This window comes from Neovison vison, chromosome 7 (genome assembly GCF_020171115.1).
Source record: "Neovison vison isolate M4711 chromosome 7, ASM_NN_V1, whole genome shotgun sequence".
NCBI lineage: Eukaryota > Metazoa > Chordata > Mammalia > Carnivora > Mustelidae > Neogale > Neogale vison.
Window position 1 is genome coordinate 187,480,677 of NC_058097.1, and position 16,439 is coordinate 187,497,115.

Consider the following 16,439-nt stretch of genomic DNA (forward strand, 5'->3'; position numbering starts at 1 on the left):
TCCTTTACTCCTAAATACTTCTCATAAAGAATGACAGTACAGTTATCAAAGTTATCTGAAATAAACATTGGTATAATATTATTTAAGCTATAGACCTTATGTAGATTTTGCCAATTATCCTAATGTCCATTATAGCATAAAAAAAAAAAAAAAAAAAAAAGCCAGACCATGCGTTACACCAGTTGTCATGTCTCCTTACTCTAGAACAACTTCTCAGTCTTTGCCTTGCACAACACTGACACTGTTTAAGAGAACATGTTAGGAACATGTTAGTTATTTTGTAAGATGTCTCTCGACATCTCTTGATTTGGGTTTGTCTCGTGCTTTTGTATCAATTTATGCATTCAGTTGAAAATTGTTGAAATTCAAATTATGCCTTTTTTGACTGGACTATCACAAAAACTATATGTCTCAAATGCATCGTCTCAAATGAGGAAATGCTTTGAGACCATGTACATGCCCTGCTCCTTCTCAAACTTTGCCTGGCTGGTTGTCGCCTCTACTGACGATTTCTCACCCGTATCAGTTTTTGTAGTGGTTGCTGAATGGCTGTAATTCCCACTTTCTATCTGCTTTTGAGAGTAATTATTTTGTCTTTGACCCGAGAGTTCATGTCTTTAATCAGTTTTGGAAAATTCTCCATTGTTTTCTCTTCAAATATTATCTGTCATTTTCACAAATCTTTCCTTTTCCTGTTGAATGTATGTCAGACCTCCTTCACCCTGTTGTTATGTCTCTCAGGTTTTTCTTCCCTCACGTTTCCCACATTTTTATCTTTCTGTACTACACGCTGGGTAATTGTTTCACATCGATTTTGCTGTTCTCTTCAGCTGTGACTAATTTCTTTTTCACCCATCCATTGAGATTTAAATTTCAGTGGTTATTTTTAGAAACAGTTTAATTATTTTTCAGATCTGTCTGCCTGGTTTTTTTTTCATGGCGTCTTTTTTAAAAACTGTGTATTTTAAAGTTCATCCTTTTATAATTTTTGAGATACTTGATCTTTTCCTGTGATCCGTTTTTAAATTTCTTTTAAGGTCTGTCCCTGTCATTTTTCTAACTGCCTGTTGCTCTTCTTGCTTTGTTTCCTTACATGTTTTATAATTTTGGGATGTGAGTTCATCTTCAGTAAGGTTTCCTGTGGTAATCTTTGCCACCTGGGCTAGGCGGTGTCACTCCAGAGGGTTTGCTCTTTCTTGTTCCTTTGTTTGTTTTGGCTTCTGCTGGGTGTTCCAAAGTTATCCAGGAGATAAATCACTTTTTAACATTAATTTCTCATAGGAGGTTTCCATACTACGGACAGAGATTTTGTTTAAACCCCAAACCTCTGTGAGGGCTGGTCTCCATTGGAAGCACCCCAACTCAGACTCAGGTTGAAAAAGATAAGTGTTTTTTATTGCCTCCATCTATAAGGGGATGACATTCTGGACCACCTTTTCACCGAAGGATTCTGCCTTTGTGTATATGTCCCACTTCTAGTTCCCTCATGTGCTGTGCCCAAAGCCATTGTCCCTCTCTTCTGGCGTGGACCTTAAACCCATGTGGCACCAAGGGCAAACTACCTCTGCCTTCCTCAGGGTTCCACAGTGCCAGTCCCTCCTGGGTGTTCGGCTCATGATTGCGGTTTCTTTTCATCTTTGGTGCCTCAGAGTTCCCATGTCCCCTGGCCTCAGCTATATATTCGGAAGTTTTGTTACATTTCATCCTACATTTCTCTGTGTTGGATAGTAAGAAATGTCGTCTGTTTCACCTCCCAAGATGTGTTGAATTCTCGTCCACTCTTGTCTCCTTTTGCCCTCGTAGGTTCATGCCTTTCCTTTTTTGCAGGAGGAAGCAGAGATAAGACAGAGGGGACGAAGCATATGCCTTACTTGAATTCCAGAGAAATTAAGAATTCAGAAATTACTACATTGTAGAGGCTGTTCTTTCCACATTGCATCAGCTTGAATGATGGTGTTGTACTCCTCTCAGCTCCGAACCACGCAGAAGGTTTGGTTTTCTAGGCCGTACCCGTGTTGGTGTTTTGTGCTTAGATGCCACAAGCTGTAACTTCATCTTTTTCAAGAGTTTCTGTTTACCAAGCTGGTGAAGTCTTCCTCCATACTGTAGCTGGCCAGCAAACATTTTTATGCCTGGGCCAGAGAATAAAACTCTCTTTCCAACTATCAGACTATTCCAACTATGGGAGAGTTCGATGAAATTGGAAATGTGTATTACCTCTCATGAGAAGTGGTAGTTTCAGCACCATTGACATTCTTGAAAACTTCAGATGATAGATCAGCCTTGTTTATTTGAATCAAATAAATCACTAGTTTTTTCATTAAAACATAACTTTTAAGAGTTTACAGTATACTTTTCAAGTAACAGATCCAGGGATGATGGTTATGCGTTTAAAGACCATGTCCTAAAAATAAATCTTTTGACCTATCAAGCAGCTGAGCTGTTATTTTTAGTATATCGAATTAGGAACCAATAAAAATCAATGATGTGTTACTTTTGCCCCTACTTTTTTGTATTCACCCACTTAATTGATTAACAGTATCTTAAAACTCTCTTACCATAGATATGTTTAGTGAAATTTATTACTTGCAGACTGATAGAACTCATGAATTATTAAAAGCATCAGCATATGGAACCCACTCTTTCCTCATTCCAAATTCTTTTAATATGGCTTATGTTGAGCCATTTAACTGGCTTCTGTCCATCCCACTGATGGAAGCCGCGGCCAGACGAGGGTTCTTATAAATGATTGGCTTCCTTTCCAACCAAGAGGAGGATGAAATGTCAACTTTTTCCTCTACTACCTGAAAAGCAATCAGTGGCAACCCTTCCTGCTCTTCTTGACAGTAGTTTGGCTTTGCAGAAGAGGGCAGGCATTTAGCCAAATGTGAATTTCAGTGGTATATAAAGGAAAAATTTAAGTAGCTGAAACTCAGATAATAGCTGGAATTTTCAGAGAGGCATTCAGATGGATTTAACCTGTGAGTCTCCAGTAAGCTAACTAGAGTTCAGAAATTCCTGAACTGCACATTTTCATCCCTTCTCTCCTGGTGATGAGCCCAGTGACTTGAGGTTGCTTACAGAATCTCTCTTTGTAGCACTCCGCTCATCTGTAGGACGGGTTTAGGGTTAATAACTGCTTTAGGAGAAGAGTGCAGCATAGTGGCTGATTACCAAGGACTAATCAAGACCACTGAAAAGGACATTTTGGAATCAAACCTTGCGGTTCAAATGGCTTAATAAATAAGCCATTTATTAACTTGACCTTGTGCTTCGAAATTTGTTATCCTTATCTGAGAAATGGGGTTTTTACTCACTTTGCAGGATTATTATGAGAGCTTAATGAAATAACATACGTGGAAGAATTTTGGAAGTGGTGTAGCACTGTAAAAAGAAAAGTTTTGTTAACATAAGGCTTTATCACATGGAAACAAATTTTGGAAGTGGGTAGAACCCTGGTGGGGAAAATTGAAATTCACAGGACAGCGGTCTTGTGTTTGTTTCCATTTCCAGATAGGCTCTGTCGTGTATTTTCCATTGCTCAGTACTTAAGACCCCAAGAGTGAACATTCTGTTAGCTTCATTCTTACAGGTAAAGAAAGTGTGACTTACTTAAGAGCCATCTCTCATTCGATCTCATAAAAGAGGACGTGGAGTCGGAAGTCCATCATTCCATCTGTTAGAAGATGTTGCCGTATGTTCGTGTTTCTATCTGGCTCACAAACTTGGCACCCCAATTAAATAGGAAACACAACAGCAAATAATTAGGTCGACAGTGTGACTAGAGAAAGACTTATGTCACTGGCTTTGTGATGGACAAGACACGCTTAATGGTCTTCCTGGCTGAACGGCTAATGTTCTGAATGAAGTATTATAGAGCAGCGTTACCCCTTGGCCAAGCGGGCATGAAAGTAAGGTATTTGTTGACTCACAAAGTGAGTGAGTCAGAAAACAAAGTGGAACCAGGTCTCCTGGCAGGTGAGTAAGAGCCAGAGTCAGCTTTTGCCATGGAGATTTTCGCAGTTTGATGACCTGGAGCTTTTGCTATAGAGAGTGGGACACGGAGCGGGATGGAAAGCCCGTGGCCTGTGCAAGTTGGGGACTCAAAAAAGAGCTTCCTGGAGAAGCCAGGAAACTAAAAGACTAGATATTTACTGTAAGGGTAAAGAGAAATAGCTTTTATAGTGGTCCTGCTGCTGATAACTACAATGAGAAGCCACCTTCACATGGTTTCTGGTCCCACTTCATACAACTGTGTGGTCCAGATAAGCCTTCTGAGGAGAATTTCATTAGAAGTAGCCCTGAATTGATGGGAAGCAGCAGAAGTAGACACAGACCCTCTCTTGAGCAGTTCGTCTTCAATCTGGGTCTCATATAATTCTTACAAATAAAGTATCTAAGGAAATGAGCAGCTCACAGTTAAAACCCGTAAGACCATACAGAAATGAGGAGACATCATGAGTGAGAACCAGCAGAAACACACCTTCAAGGACTTTGATTATTGGATTAGATTAGATTGTTGGATTCAAAGAAATTGTTCAGATGCAGCCCAACGCTACAGAAGAGTGAAGTGATGCGGAGAATGGAGGGGCAAGGTCTAATCAGTTCCAGAAGGAGAAGAGAGAGAGAGTGAGAGAGAGAGAGGAGGTGCTTTGAAAGGGTAGTAGTTGAGAACTTTCCAGAACTGTTGAATGATACTAGACCTCAGATTCGGCAAGACCTAGAAACCACAAGCAGGATCATCATAAGGAAACTGAGGTACACCAAAGAAAAAGAGAAGTCCTTAAACTTACCTAGAAGAAAAAGGCAGACTAATGGTAGAAATCGCTTGCCCCATGCTCCTGTGACCCTGAGTTATGTCTCTGGCTCAATTTCTTTGGATGTCAGCGAGTCACAGTCCCTATTTTCCTGGTGCACCCAGATGTGGTTAGACTCATTCCAGTTCCACCATATAGAAAATGTATTTATGAATAAATTACTCTAAGTGAGTTATAGGAATTCTAAGTTGATAACTTAGTATCTCCCTTAGTTAATCCGCAGCACGAAGGGGATTTCTAGCCTTTGATTTTCTTCATCTGTCATGTGTCTGTTTAGTGGGAAGTCAGTGAGATCTAGCTATGGTGTTATCCTTGTTTTTGTAAAGAATCGGTTCTTTTTTATGGGTGGAATGAGTTAAAGATAGAACGCAACGAGTAGACTTCAGACTTGTTGCCGAATCTTTTCTCCCTTGATCTAAGAGCGCCTGCTTGAAGACCGGCCTTGGGTCTCTGTGCTTCTCCGGTTTCTAAAGGCCATGCAGGCCCAGTGGAGTGTGTGCTGCCAGTAGTTGGGGCCGTAGAGGCTTAATGGTTAAGGTAACGTGGGCCACGTTACTGATTGCCCCTTTCAAATCTCCCAGTAACCATTAACATAAATATCATCTCACCATTTTGGACAGGGGACACCACCCTTATGCACGTTAGTAATATGATGCTAATGCTTAACCCTTTCCTGGCTTGGTTTGCTTCAGAGGCTCTGCCCCGGATCCATGGGTAGGGAGTCTGTTTGAACCTAGAGGAGAAATGGAAGGGTTAACTCCTTTTGGTTTTGCCCTTTGACCACTTCAGGATGAGAGGCATGATGAAATACTTTTCAAAATCTTCAGTGGAAACACATCATGCATAATTGGAGCAAAAAAGAATAAATCAAAGCTTTTCCCTCCTTTTAGTCTGGTAATTCATAATTGAAACCACATTGAGGTAGGGGCTGATAACTTCAAAACAAGCAGGAAAACTGCCCTTTCTATCAAGGTAGGGATAGGTAAGGCTCCTCATTACCAGGGGCTTAAAAGCTTCTGTATATCAAGTCTGTCCTCTCCTGCCTACCTTTCTCCTCTGAATTCTCACTTCTCTGCTCAGGCAGACACCTTCAGTTAAATGAAATGTGGGTTCATTCTGGTATGCTGAGTGCTCTTGTCACATGAATTTATACGTGGTGACATTTTAAAAAATATCTCTGATATGGTGCATAACAGGAATTAAATTTTGAACCATCCTTCTTCGAGCTTGAGGAGTTCTGTCTGGAATTTGGTTGGTTTAGGTTGAAAGAGCCCTTTAGTTGGTAATGGAATGTGGTTTTCCTCACTCTTGATTTTATAATCCTCGAGTAGTTCAGCAAGAACATTTCAGGATGCTTAGCAAAGGCCATTTGCTTCCTGTCTTCCTCCACTGTCTGTATGGTAGGTGACCTTGGCTAGAATGGTTTTGGTTAAGCTCATATAGGGGCTACTGTGACCTTTCAACTGAAGGGAAAAAAAAAAAAAAAGGGAAAGCAAGATTGTAAGAAGGGTCCAGACAACTTTCTTTGTGTGAGATTGCCAAAGGCACACCTAGTTTGAGTTTGAGTTTCTTTCTTGAAGGAGGGAACCCCTTTGCCCTGCAAGTTGACTTTACGCCTAGCCTCCCGGGCCTTTCTTCGAGGCACCTTGAAACCCAAACCCACAACTTTCTCTCTCTGCTTAGTCTGCTCACTGCTCGCTCATTCACCAGAGCTTTCTAGAATAAGCAATACAAAAGCTGGGATTGTGACCTGACAGTTGTCGTAGCTACTGTGGATTGCTTTTATGTGACTGCAGTTGAACAATCTGGATTTCTTATTGAAGGTTCTATAATGAATATCTGTTGTGGGAGTGAGAAGTGAAGTTCGGGAGGATGGGCGAGAGATGGACAAGGTATTTTGGCCAACTGCCCGTGTTCTGGCAGAATGATGCATACTTCTCCTCCCGTCTTTGAGTGAACAGTTGCACTGTGTAGGTTTGAGAGTGGTATCGATAGCCAAGATGCAGACGGTGCAGCTGTAATAAGTGGGTTTCGCCTTTTTTTTCAGGTCACCAGTGCTGGGTGCCTGGTTTCATGCCCTGTCTTGCCACGATGGAGATCTAATCAGGCAACGGAGTTAATTGCCAGCATTGTTTGCCTTTTCCCTGGCAGAAGTCAGAGTCTTGAGTAAATTATGGAGGTTTAAATTTGCTTGATTTCCTGCAGAAAGTGGGGTCAAGAGGTCCCAGACTGTAGACACTCTCTTTGGTCAGCCAGCAGGGGGTAGCTCTTAAAGGTATTTCAGAGGTGACTAAATGCTGTTTCTGAAATGTCCTTCTCCGCTAAGTTTTTTTTCTCTGGGGGTTAGTTTGTTGACCTTACCCCAGTGGAGGGGAGTGTCTGTGTGAAGGCGCATACCCCAATTAAAGCTGCCTTTCTCCACGCTGTCACTGTGCTCCAAAGGCAAATGGGATTATGTTCGAGGAGGGGAAAAGCAATTGGCACAGAAACCTAGCTGCATATCAGCATTTCCTCTTTCCGACCTTTTGAAATAGAACATAAAGTTAGCCATTTTCACTTATCGGAAAAACAGTTCTTGGGAAAAGAAAGTTACGAAAGAAATCCACGGAAAGCTAATCACGTGACTCACAAAACCTTCCCCCATTCAAGGCTTTTCACGCTGTGGCCTTGGCCACCTGGCCGGTCCCTCTCATTTCCGCTCTCCTTTCTTCTCTCCGGATCTGGTAAGGGGTCTTAGCAAGACTGCTCACTCAGTTTGCCAGCACTCGCCAGCTGACGCTGGACCAATGCAGCGGGCCCTCCTCATCTCCTCCGGGGGGGCAAGGCCGCTGTGTAGACCTTTACACTCCCATAGGACTGGAATACCTATGCCAGGGCTGGTTATCTCACTGAGCTGTCCGCCCCACCAGATGACGAGCATGTTGAGGAGGAAGGCTGTGTTTGTCCCGGCATCCGTGAGACTCTTACAGGCGAACCGTATGAGCTCAGGAAGTGCACCAGAAATACGATCGGTAGGGGTGATTGTTGAATTGGTGACACCGGTGTTCTGGCAGGCAAGAAGAATACGAATGGAGAGAGCTGGACGATTTTGTGTTTGGTGTAAAGTACGGTTCACGGAGCTCTGTGCTGAGTGCTCATCGCTCGTGGGCCGACCTCATTTGTCACGTCGCCCTGGGAGACAGGTGCCATCATAGTCCCCGTTTTGCAGATGAGGAAATCAACACAGGAGGAGCTTTACACGTCACAGAACTAGTACATGGCAGTGTCTAAATGCACTGTGGACTCTCCCCATCCTGCCCTTCTTCGGAATAGTTGGCCCACTGAGGTTCTCATAAGTGCTTTAAAATGAGTGAACTAAGTTAGAAATTACGTTCAGAACTCATGACGTCCCTTATTTGCATGTACCTCACCTGTTCACATCCGTACATAAAGAGGACAGAAAGAGCATGACCTTGGGGTCATGGGGTTTAACTTACCCATTCTTGAACAGGTTTTTATTGAGTGGTGCCGGGCACTGGCTAGGTACAAGCTGTTGTAACAGCTACGGCTCTTGCTGTCTTGGAGCTCTCAAGATAAAATACAAAGAACAGGAAGGAAAAGAGGAAACTGTGAAAATAAAAACAGTGTATTTGGAGAGGAAATAGAGGTAGAGAATCCAGATAAACTAGGACCATGAAGCATGATAAGGTCAAGTCATGATAAGTCAACAAGTCATTCAAACTTGTTGCTGGAAGAGACCTCGTGGTTGCCCTCCCGCTTGTAGGAACTGTGGAAAGGAAAGCCCAGAGAAACGATTACTCCTGCAGGATCAGCCATGGGCGACCATTTACCAGATGTGCTTGTAGTGTGAGGTACTTTCCATCTACTAACTATTTACTTTTATTAACAACTTCTGGCTTATTAAGAAATCATAATTAAGAAATGTTAATTAACATTATTAGAAATTATTATTATTATTATATCTCATATCAGGAAAAGTAGTCGTTATTATTGCAGTTATGGACACTGAGGTGCAAGAGAGGTTAAGTACTTCGCCCAGGTCACACAGCTGGTAAGCGAAAGAGCCTGAAATTATGTTAAGGACACGTGATTCCCAAACTGACCCCAAATGTGCCGACTCACTGTTTGAAGTCATTTGCCTCCACCCCGTCGGCACATCCTGCAGTAGAGCACCAGGCCTGTGTCCTAGGAAACAGATGCTCAGCGGCTTCTGTGTTAACGTCTGTGTTCATCTCAACGTCTGCCTTTTACAGGAAGTGTTGGTATTTCAGACCTTGGTATGCTCCTTTGCCTCCTCTGTCTCCCCTTGATGCTGCCTTTTCTGCTTCCCCAGTTTTCACGCCCTATCTGGTATGCAAGTGAGGAGTGTGGAAAAACTGAGCACCAAGACAAGTAACTGTCTGCTTCCCACCCACCCATTCCAACTCCCCCCCCCCCCGCCTTCCACAGTCATCGGAATCGCGGACAGAGCTGGCAAACAGGATGAGAACAGATCGGTCATCTTGCCAGAGACTCTGGTTCCTTCTCCTGGCAGTGCCTTGAAATCAGAGCTGTGATGCCCCTCAGGGGGTGCCTCCGTTGAAATTCCAAGGGATTCATTTTCTGAAACCAAGCTTCGCGGCTCTCAGGGAACTTTCCTCTCCTTTTAATGTCATACAGGCATTCAAGTGTGTTGGCATTCTCCATTTCTCCTGAAGAACAGACCCCATTTTGTTGGAGTTTTAATAGTTTTTCCTTCTGCGTTAGAGGCGTATTTACCTTTTTTAATTTATGTGTTTCCTTTGTGTCAGTGTTATATATTCGGTGAGTTTTATTCCATGTACCTTCTGAAGTCATAGTGTTTGGGTCGATCTCTGGCTTCTTGGCCCACACGTGATTATCAAGGATAAAGAACTTTCAGCATTTTTGTCTCAGAGAAGAGTTAGAAGTAATAAACTCTGGCGTTCCCCACAGTTCCGGTTTCCAGAGTTTACAAAATGGCGGTGCCTACCTGGGACTCAGGGCAGGAGGGCTCAAGGGTGGGCCATGGGCCTCCGCCACGGTGTTCGGAAGCCAGACCTGAACATCATCACGTCATTCTCTCTTCCCTCCCTTCCCTTCTGACTTTCTTTCTCCCTTTCTTTTTTTGACTGGTGAAGCAAAGGATTAGGCATCATTCACTATGTTTAAGTCTACAGTTTGATCTTCTGTAAAACGAGAATAACCATATCTGGCTTGGGGGTTATTGGGCGGCTCAGATGAGACACGACACATAGCGCCTGACACTTAGGTGCTCAGTAAAGCTTTCACACACATTACAGCACCTCAGAAACTCGGCTTTTGTGTCTTTTTCATTTAAAATGGTGTTTTTCAAGCATAAGAGAGTACTGTGTGGGGAGGAGTGAATGACCGGCCTGGGATGGTGACGGCGGACAGACTGCGCTTTCGGGGTTAACTGTAACTGAAGCACGGGACTGCTTACTGACTTCGTTTCCATAAAGGTCAGGAAGGTATGAGAAATAAGCTGTGGGGTAGATAACCAAAAGGGGGTCCTACCAATGTGATGAGATGCTAGGGTACCAGTGCTAAAATCTAGGTACGTTCCTGACCCTGCAGCTTAAAGTCAAAGCGTGAGGTCATGGAAACAAAGTCAGCCTTTCTTATTGTGTCTCACGGCTGTGAAATCTAATTATGGCCTGTTGTGGACATTTTGGCTTTAATATCCTGATTACATTAGGACTCCTGGAATCCCATTCAGTCTCTTTGAGTTCCCATCCCATGTGTATTCCATGTGTTTGTGTACATTTCCTGTCCCACACTGTTACATCTGGCAAACAGCTGTTGTCCTCTATGTGGTGATGGGTGTCCATCAGTGATAAGGGTGAGGCTGATGGGGGACCTTGGGAATCCCAGAGGACGGGAGACTAAGCGGCCAGAATAACTGTAGGATGTTTCGTGTCTAGCCACCTTCTAGCAGAGATGAGTTTGGTCCCGGGCTTTTCACATAATAACGTATAAATGTGAAGGTAATTCACACCACTGAACTGTATACTTAAAAATGGCTAAAATGCAAGTTTCACATTATTTTACCACAGTTTTTAAAAATTTACATAATATACCAAAACCATTTAATTATATCTCAAAAAAGCTGTTTAAAAATATAAAAATGTTGGGGCGCCTGGGTGGCTCAGTGGGTTGAAGCCTCTGCCTTCAGCTCAGGTCATGATCTCAGGGTCCTGGGATCAAGCTCCGCATCGGGCTCTCTCTGCTCAGCAGGGAGCCTGCTTTCTCCCTCTCTCTCTGCCTACTTGTGAACTCTGTCTGTCAAATAAATAAATAAAATCTTTTTAAAAAAATATGAAAATGTTTTAATAATCTTATTATCAGTACAAAAACATTTTTGCTTGTATCACCGCATTGAAATGTACTTAATGTTTTAATGATAGCAAAGAAATTGAATTTCCTTCATTACTTTTTAAACCTGATTTTGAGAAAACTTTGAACTTACAGAGAAGTTGCAAGAATGTACAGTGAACTCACACCTAGAACTCGTCACCTATATTTAGGCATTTTGTATATTCACGCTCTTTATTCACAGTGTCAGAAAGTATGTGCTTTGATAGGTTTTCTATTGTTTTGCTTTTTGTCTTTTTTTTTCTTCCAGACTTAATGTGCTAATTACCTATTGGGCCCTTCCAATCTGAAAATTCATGTCATTTCTATCTTTTGTCCCAAGAATTTACTTAATTTCTGTGATAGTCTTGTTTCTTCTGTATTCTGTTTTCTTTTTCAGGAACCTCCTATTAGGTGGATGTTGGACCTCCTGGATTTTCTCATCTTCTCTGAGCTGTTTTTCATCTTTGTCTTTTTGTTCACAAGACTAAAATAGATTACCTTTTTCTTTTAATCCTGCTTTTAAAAAAAAAATTAAGCTATCCTATTTTCAATGTCCAAGAGTTCTTTCCTGTTCTTTGATAGATCTTTTAAAATAAAAATAGCAGCTTATTCTTATTTCATGGATAAAATTTTCTTCCTGAGAATATAATTTGTCATTGATGTTGTTTTAATTTCCTTCTGCTTCTTCTGTTGTCTCTTGTGTCCTCTGAGTTCCTCTTTTTCTATTTGTTCATTTGGTTTCTGTCATTATGCTGAAGATGTTCTTGAGACAACTGTGATTCTAGGATCTGTTCATAACTACCAGGGAAGCACTGAAAACCCGACTGGAAGGCAGCTCTGGGTGCAAGGACAAGCCTCCTGCGCTCAGGGCGTCACTGTCCAATGGTGGAGGGGGAATCTAGGCCCATGGCTGCCAGTGTTTGGGGACTTCGAGGGGAAGAAGGGCAGGTGGGTCATCATTCCCAAGATAGACTTTGATTGCCATTTTCCTCTCTGCTGTGGCCATGTTTCCATGCCCAGAGCTTCAGTTCCTCAGAGAATAGGCCTCCCCCATCCTGTAGGGGTGGGCAGCAAGAGGAGTTTTCTGGCCGAGTGGCTGGGTGAAGCAGAGGTTTGTGGATCTGGGTCTCTTTGCTCCTTATACATATTTTTAACCAGTCTTCCTGTTTTCAACCCTGCCCCTCCTCTTACCCCAGGTTCCTGCTGAGCTGATTTCTGAGCCTTTGTGGGGTTCAACGATTTGGACTTGGTTCCTTTGTTGGCACCTCTGTGTGGTTACTTAGCTTTTGCCCTCATTCTCCTGCTCTGTTACCACTTCTCTGGTCCCTCCTGGTCTTTCTGGAGCCCGTCGATACTGCTCATCCCCTGTTGTGTCTTCTCTCATTTCATTGTCATTGTCAGTTTGTACTTTGTATCTACTGTCCCTTTAGTTGGCTTGAGGAGAGAATGGAGTTCAATGTACGTGTTTAATCTGCTGTGTTTAACTAGATATCTCTTCTCAGCTACAAAAATTCTCTGCTCCTACTTGGGTGACTTCAGAGCTCAAGTTAATTAAAGAGAGTCAATACAAGTTTTGGGGAAGAGAAGACCGAATAGTTGCTTTAGCTCTTGGGTTGGTCATGTTAAAGACACTAAATCTCCCACGTCCTGGTTTATGGACAACATTGCAAAAGAGATCCGCCTCATGGTGACTAGATCATTCGCTGACCCACATGAACCTGTTGCCTTGCAGAAGTGGAGCAGCGTGAGCAACCCACTCTTCCTCCCGCTGATCCCGCCACAGTCGCAAGGTTTCACCGCCATCGTCCTCACGTATGACCGAGTGGAGAGCCTCTTCCGGGTCATCACCGAGGTATCCAAGGTGCCCAGTCTATCCAAGCTGCTGGTCGTCTGGAATAACCAGAATAAAAACCCCCCAGAAGGTAAGAAGAGTGGGAAAATGGTATGTTCAGGAAAGGCTTGGTCTGGGTGTTAGCACAGCTCTCAGCTGGATTGGTTTTTGGATGGCCAAATTATTTGTGTCCTTAGGTTTAAATGAGTTGTCCTGCTTTGTCAACAACAATGCCATTTCTGAGGCAGCATGACCCCAGTTTTCTCAGTCATCTCATTCTTGTTCTGGGGTGGCCCATTTAACCCCAAGCCCATGGCATGCGCTGTAGCCACAAGTGTTTGAGAGCTTAGGAATCAGCTGGATCAAAGGCCAGCAGTCTTGGGAAAACAGAGCTCAGCTTCTCTCAGCCATCTCAGCTGATTGTTTACATGAAAACTCAGTTTAAAAGGCATTAGTTTTCTCCTTCCTTATCTGGGCTCTGATACTGCACTTTGCTTCAGGAAGAAAAAAAAAAAAAAAAAAAGGACGGCTTCACTTTCCATTGGGAAAGTCAGCAGAGCATGCCCTCTTCAGGCTTGGAATCAGTTCCTTAAAGTGAGCGCTCACTCAGGTTCCCATTGGTCCATCTTTAATCGTTTTGTCCCTTGCCTGGCCACCCCTGTGCGCTGCTGGCTGGTGCCGGCAGCTCGGGCTGAGGACTGTTTGATTAATTGGATTTGTTTTTCGTTCAGGACGCATAGAGTATGTTCCACCTGCATTTAGTTTCTCATTCAGTCTGTCTATTACTGATCCTAATCCCAGGGACTTCAAAGCTCCTGCCCTTTATAGCCTATTAAAGCCAGGAAGTTTCTGATGGATTAGAGCAAGGAATGAGTTTGAAGTTTGTAATGTGCACCACTATCACCGATAAGGTCTAGTTTATTGCCTGACAGTAGTATCTGCACTTTTTATGGCTATTCCCTTTTAATTGGTAATGCTGAAGTCGGGATAGTCTACTTTGGAAACTACCAGTAGTAGATCTCTAGTTTAGGCTGCAAGAAGAACATTTGCTGTCTGTTAGGCAAATCAGAATTTGCCCCAAGAAAATTCTTTAGTTCGTCTTGAGACATTTAAGAAATCTTCCTTAGTGGGATTTTTGTTCTCTTGAGAGACTCATACACTTTCTCTCTATTCAGGGAGCCATCATTTAAGTAAACAAAATAGCTACTTTAAGTGAAGGCCCTGTTTTACACTCCAGAGAGCAGTGCTTTTTCTCATTAACTATCTTTTCATGCCAAGTTTGTTTCTCTCCAACATCTAGTTTCCTGGATTTCTGTTTGCTTGTTTCATTTATTTGACTCTTTAAAAAGGAGAAAGAAAGGGGTAGAAGGAAAAAAGGAGCAGGGGAGAAGGACGAGGTGGACAGGAAGGAAAGGAAAGGCAGAGATAAACAGGAGCTGTGCGGGGGGAGGGCCACGGAGAGGGCCATGGCCCATGTCTTGCCCAGAGGGAAGTGGATCGGACAGCGTGGTGCTGCTCGTTGGTCTCGGGCTTAAAAAGGATGAGTCACATTTTGAGAAGGAAGGCTGTGTGGCCCTCCTGGGATCTGGAAGAGGCCACTGCGCCATGCTGCATTCCCACTGGTGCGTCCAGTCCAGCACACGGAGTCCGCCTGCTTTCCGAGGGAGCCCATCAGCAGCCCACCCGCCCAGAGGGGCAGAGCCACGTGCAGAAGGGGCCTCTCCTGCCTTACGAACCCTGGCTGGCCACTTTGGGCTTCATGTGATTGGTTTATTGTGAATTCAAGTTTCTTCTTTTGGGCAGGTATCATCGGGGACAGCTAAGAAGGGAGGAATCATTTTCTGCCTTCTCGGTCCCAGTGCTGACACGGGGGTGACAGGAAGCACGAGCGCAAACCTCGGTTTTGGAGCTGGGTGTTCAGTTTTAATTTTTGGTAGACCCTGCTAAGATGTAGCGGTTAATTTTATGACCAGGAGCTTAGTTTATTTTTGAAATATTTTTGGCTCTAGGGAGGAAAGCGAGCCCTCAAGTGATGAGGCCCCAGTTTTGACACGTTTAGAGACTGAACCAGCTTTTTTTCCCCAGCAGTGGTTTTTAGGTCTCCGCTTGGGCTCTGGCGGGGTGGTTGTTTGGGGAGAGCACGAACCATGTTTAATCTTCAGTGGGGTGTTTGTTCAGTTGGTAAATGGGGCTGTCAGCTCTGGCCTCCGTGCCAGCAAAGCCATCTGAATCTGTATGTATGACATTAGCAGTGTATATATTTTTTAAAAAGTAAGTCCAAGGCTTTGAAATACTAGAGGCAAAAGTGATGTTTTTCACTTTCTCTACATTTACTAAAATAAATATTGTGGTGAACATGTCTGCTGCTGGGAGGGTTAATGCAGGCAGAAATCCCACCCCCCCACCACCGACTTTTTTTTTTTTTCACTCTCCAACCAAATACTTTTTTTTTTTTTTGTTACATTTAAGTCTAAATTGCTGGGTTTGAACTTTAAGTAAATACTTAGAGTAGGCAATAGAAATTTCCAGTGAGCTTTCGTCACATTGGTTTTGAGCTCTGACAGAAAAAAAAGGCAAGCCACTGCCTTCCTCCTCCCCAACTCTTCAATTTCCAAACTTGATGGATATAGAGGTTGTTTGGCTTGGCCCCTGGCCTCCCTGTGAAGGAAGCGATTACATTGTACGTTTCAGATAGGTTTAACTCAGCCTTCTGTTTTAGCTGATTTCAGTGTTAAATTTGAATTGACCTCAGGAGCTCCCCGGCTTCAGATTATGACTTTCCTAGTTGTTAGCAGGCAGGAGGGGATGGGCTGAGTGAGTCATGATGGTCATCCCAGAGGAGGCAACAGAGAAGTAGAAGCCACAGCCACCTTGCTTTTGAGCTGAATTCAGGGACTGTGGGGAATTCCGATCACGTGTACCCGCTCTACACCGAGCAGCCCGAGCGTTCCTGAAGTGAGCTTGAGGTTGGTGCAGAGGGAATCTGACCATTTATTTCATTGGTCTGTGGTTGTATTTGTGACAGAGATTGTCAGGATGGGCTAGGGGTCATCTTCAGTCGTCCTCATCATTTTATAGTACCCTTGCCAAGTTGGAGGAGAAATTCTCTTTGCTCGCATCTTTCTTGGCGTCCAGCATGGAGAAAACCGTTAATCAATACACATTTTTTAAAAAATCCTGAACACAAGGAGTTCTTTTTCTCCTTCGAGCTAGACTGAAGTTCCTGACTGTGAAGTTATCAGGTCACCTGGCTCAGCTGTTTGTTTTCATAAATTCAGCAATGTGTTTTTAAAAAACCCTGTTTTTTAGACTGCTTTGTGTGGATGGAAGGTGACAGTTTTATTTTGCCCGCCACAGATTCACAGGATGAGACATAAGGTAAAAGGCCGCACTGTCTTTCTTTGAACTCATTTAGA

The 16,439-nt window shown here is 43.3% G+C and overlaps 1 protein-coding gene across 1 annotated transcript in view; it reads left to right on the forward strand.

Annotated features, from left to right (window-relative positions):
* EXT2 (exostosin glycosyltransferase 2) overlaps positions 1-16,439 on the forward strand; it is a 140,235-nt gene that overhangs the window by 79,739 nt on the left and 44,057 nt on the right. Inside the window, exon 9 of the mRNA XM_044259130.1 lies at positions 12,925-13,114. Within this exon, the coding sequence (XP_044115065.1) occupies positions 12,925-13,114 (190 nt within the window). The remainder of the gene's footprint in view (positions 1-12,924; positions 13,115-16,439) is intronic.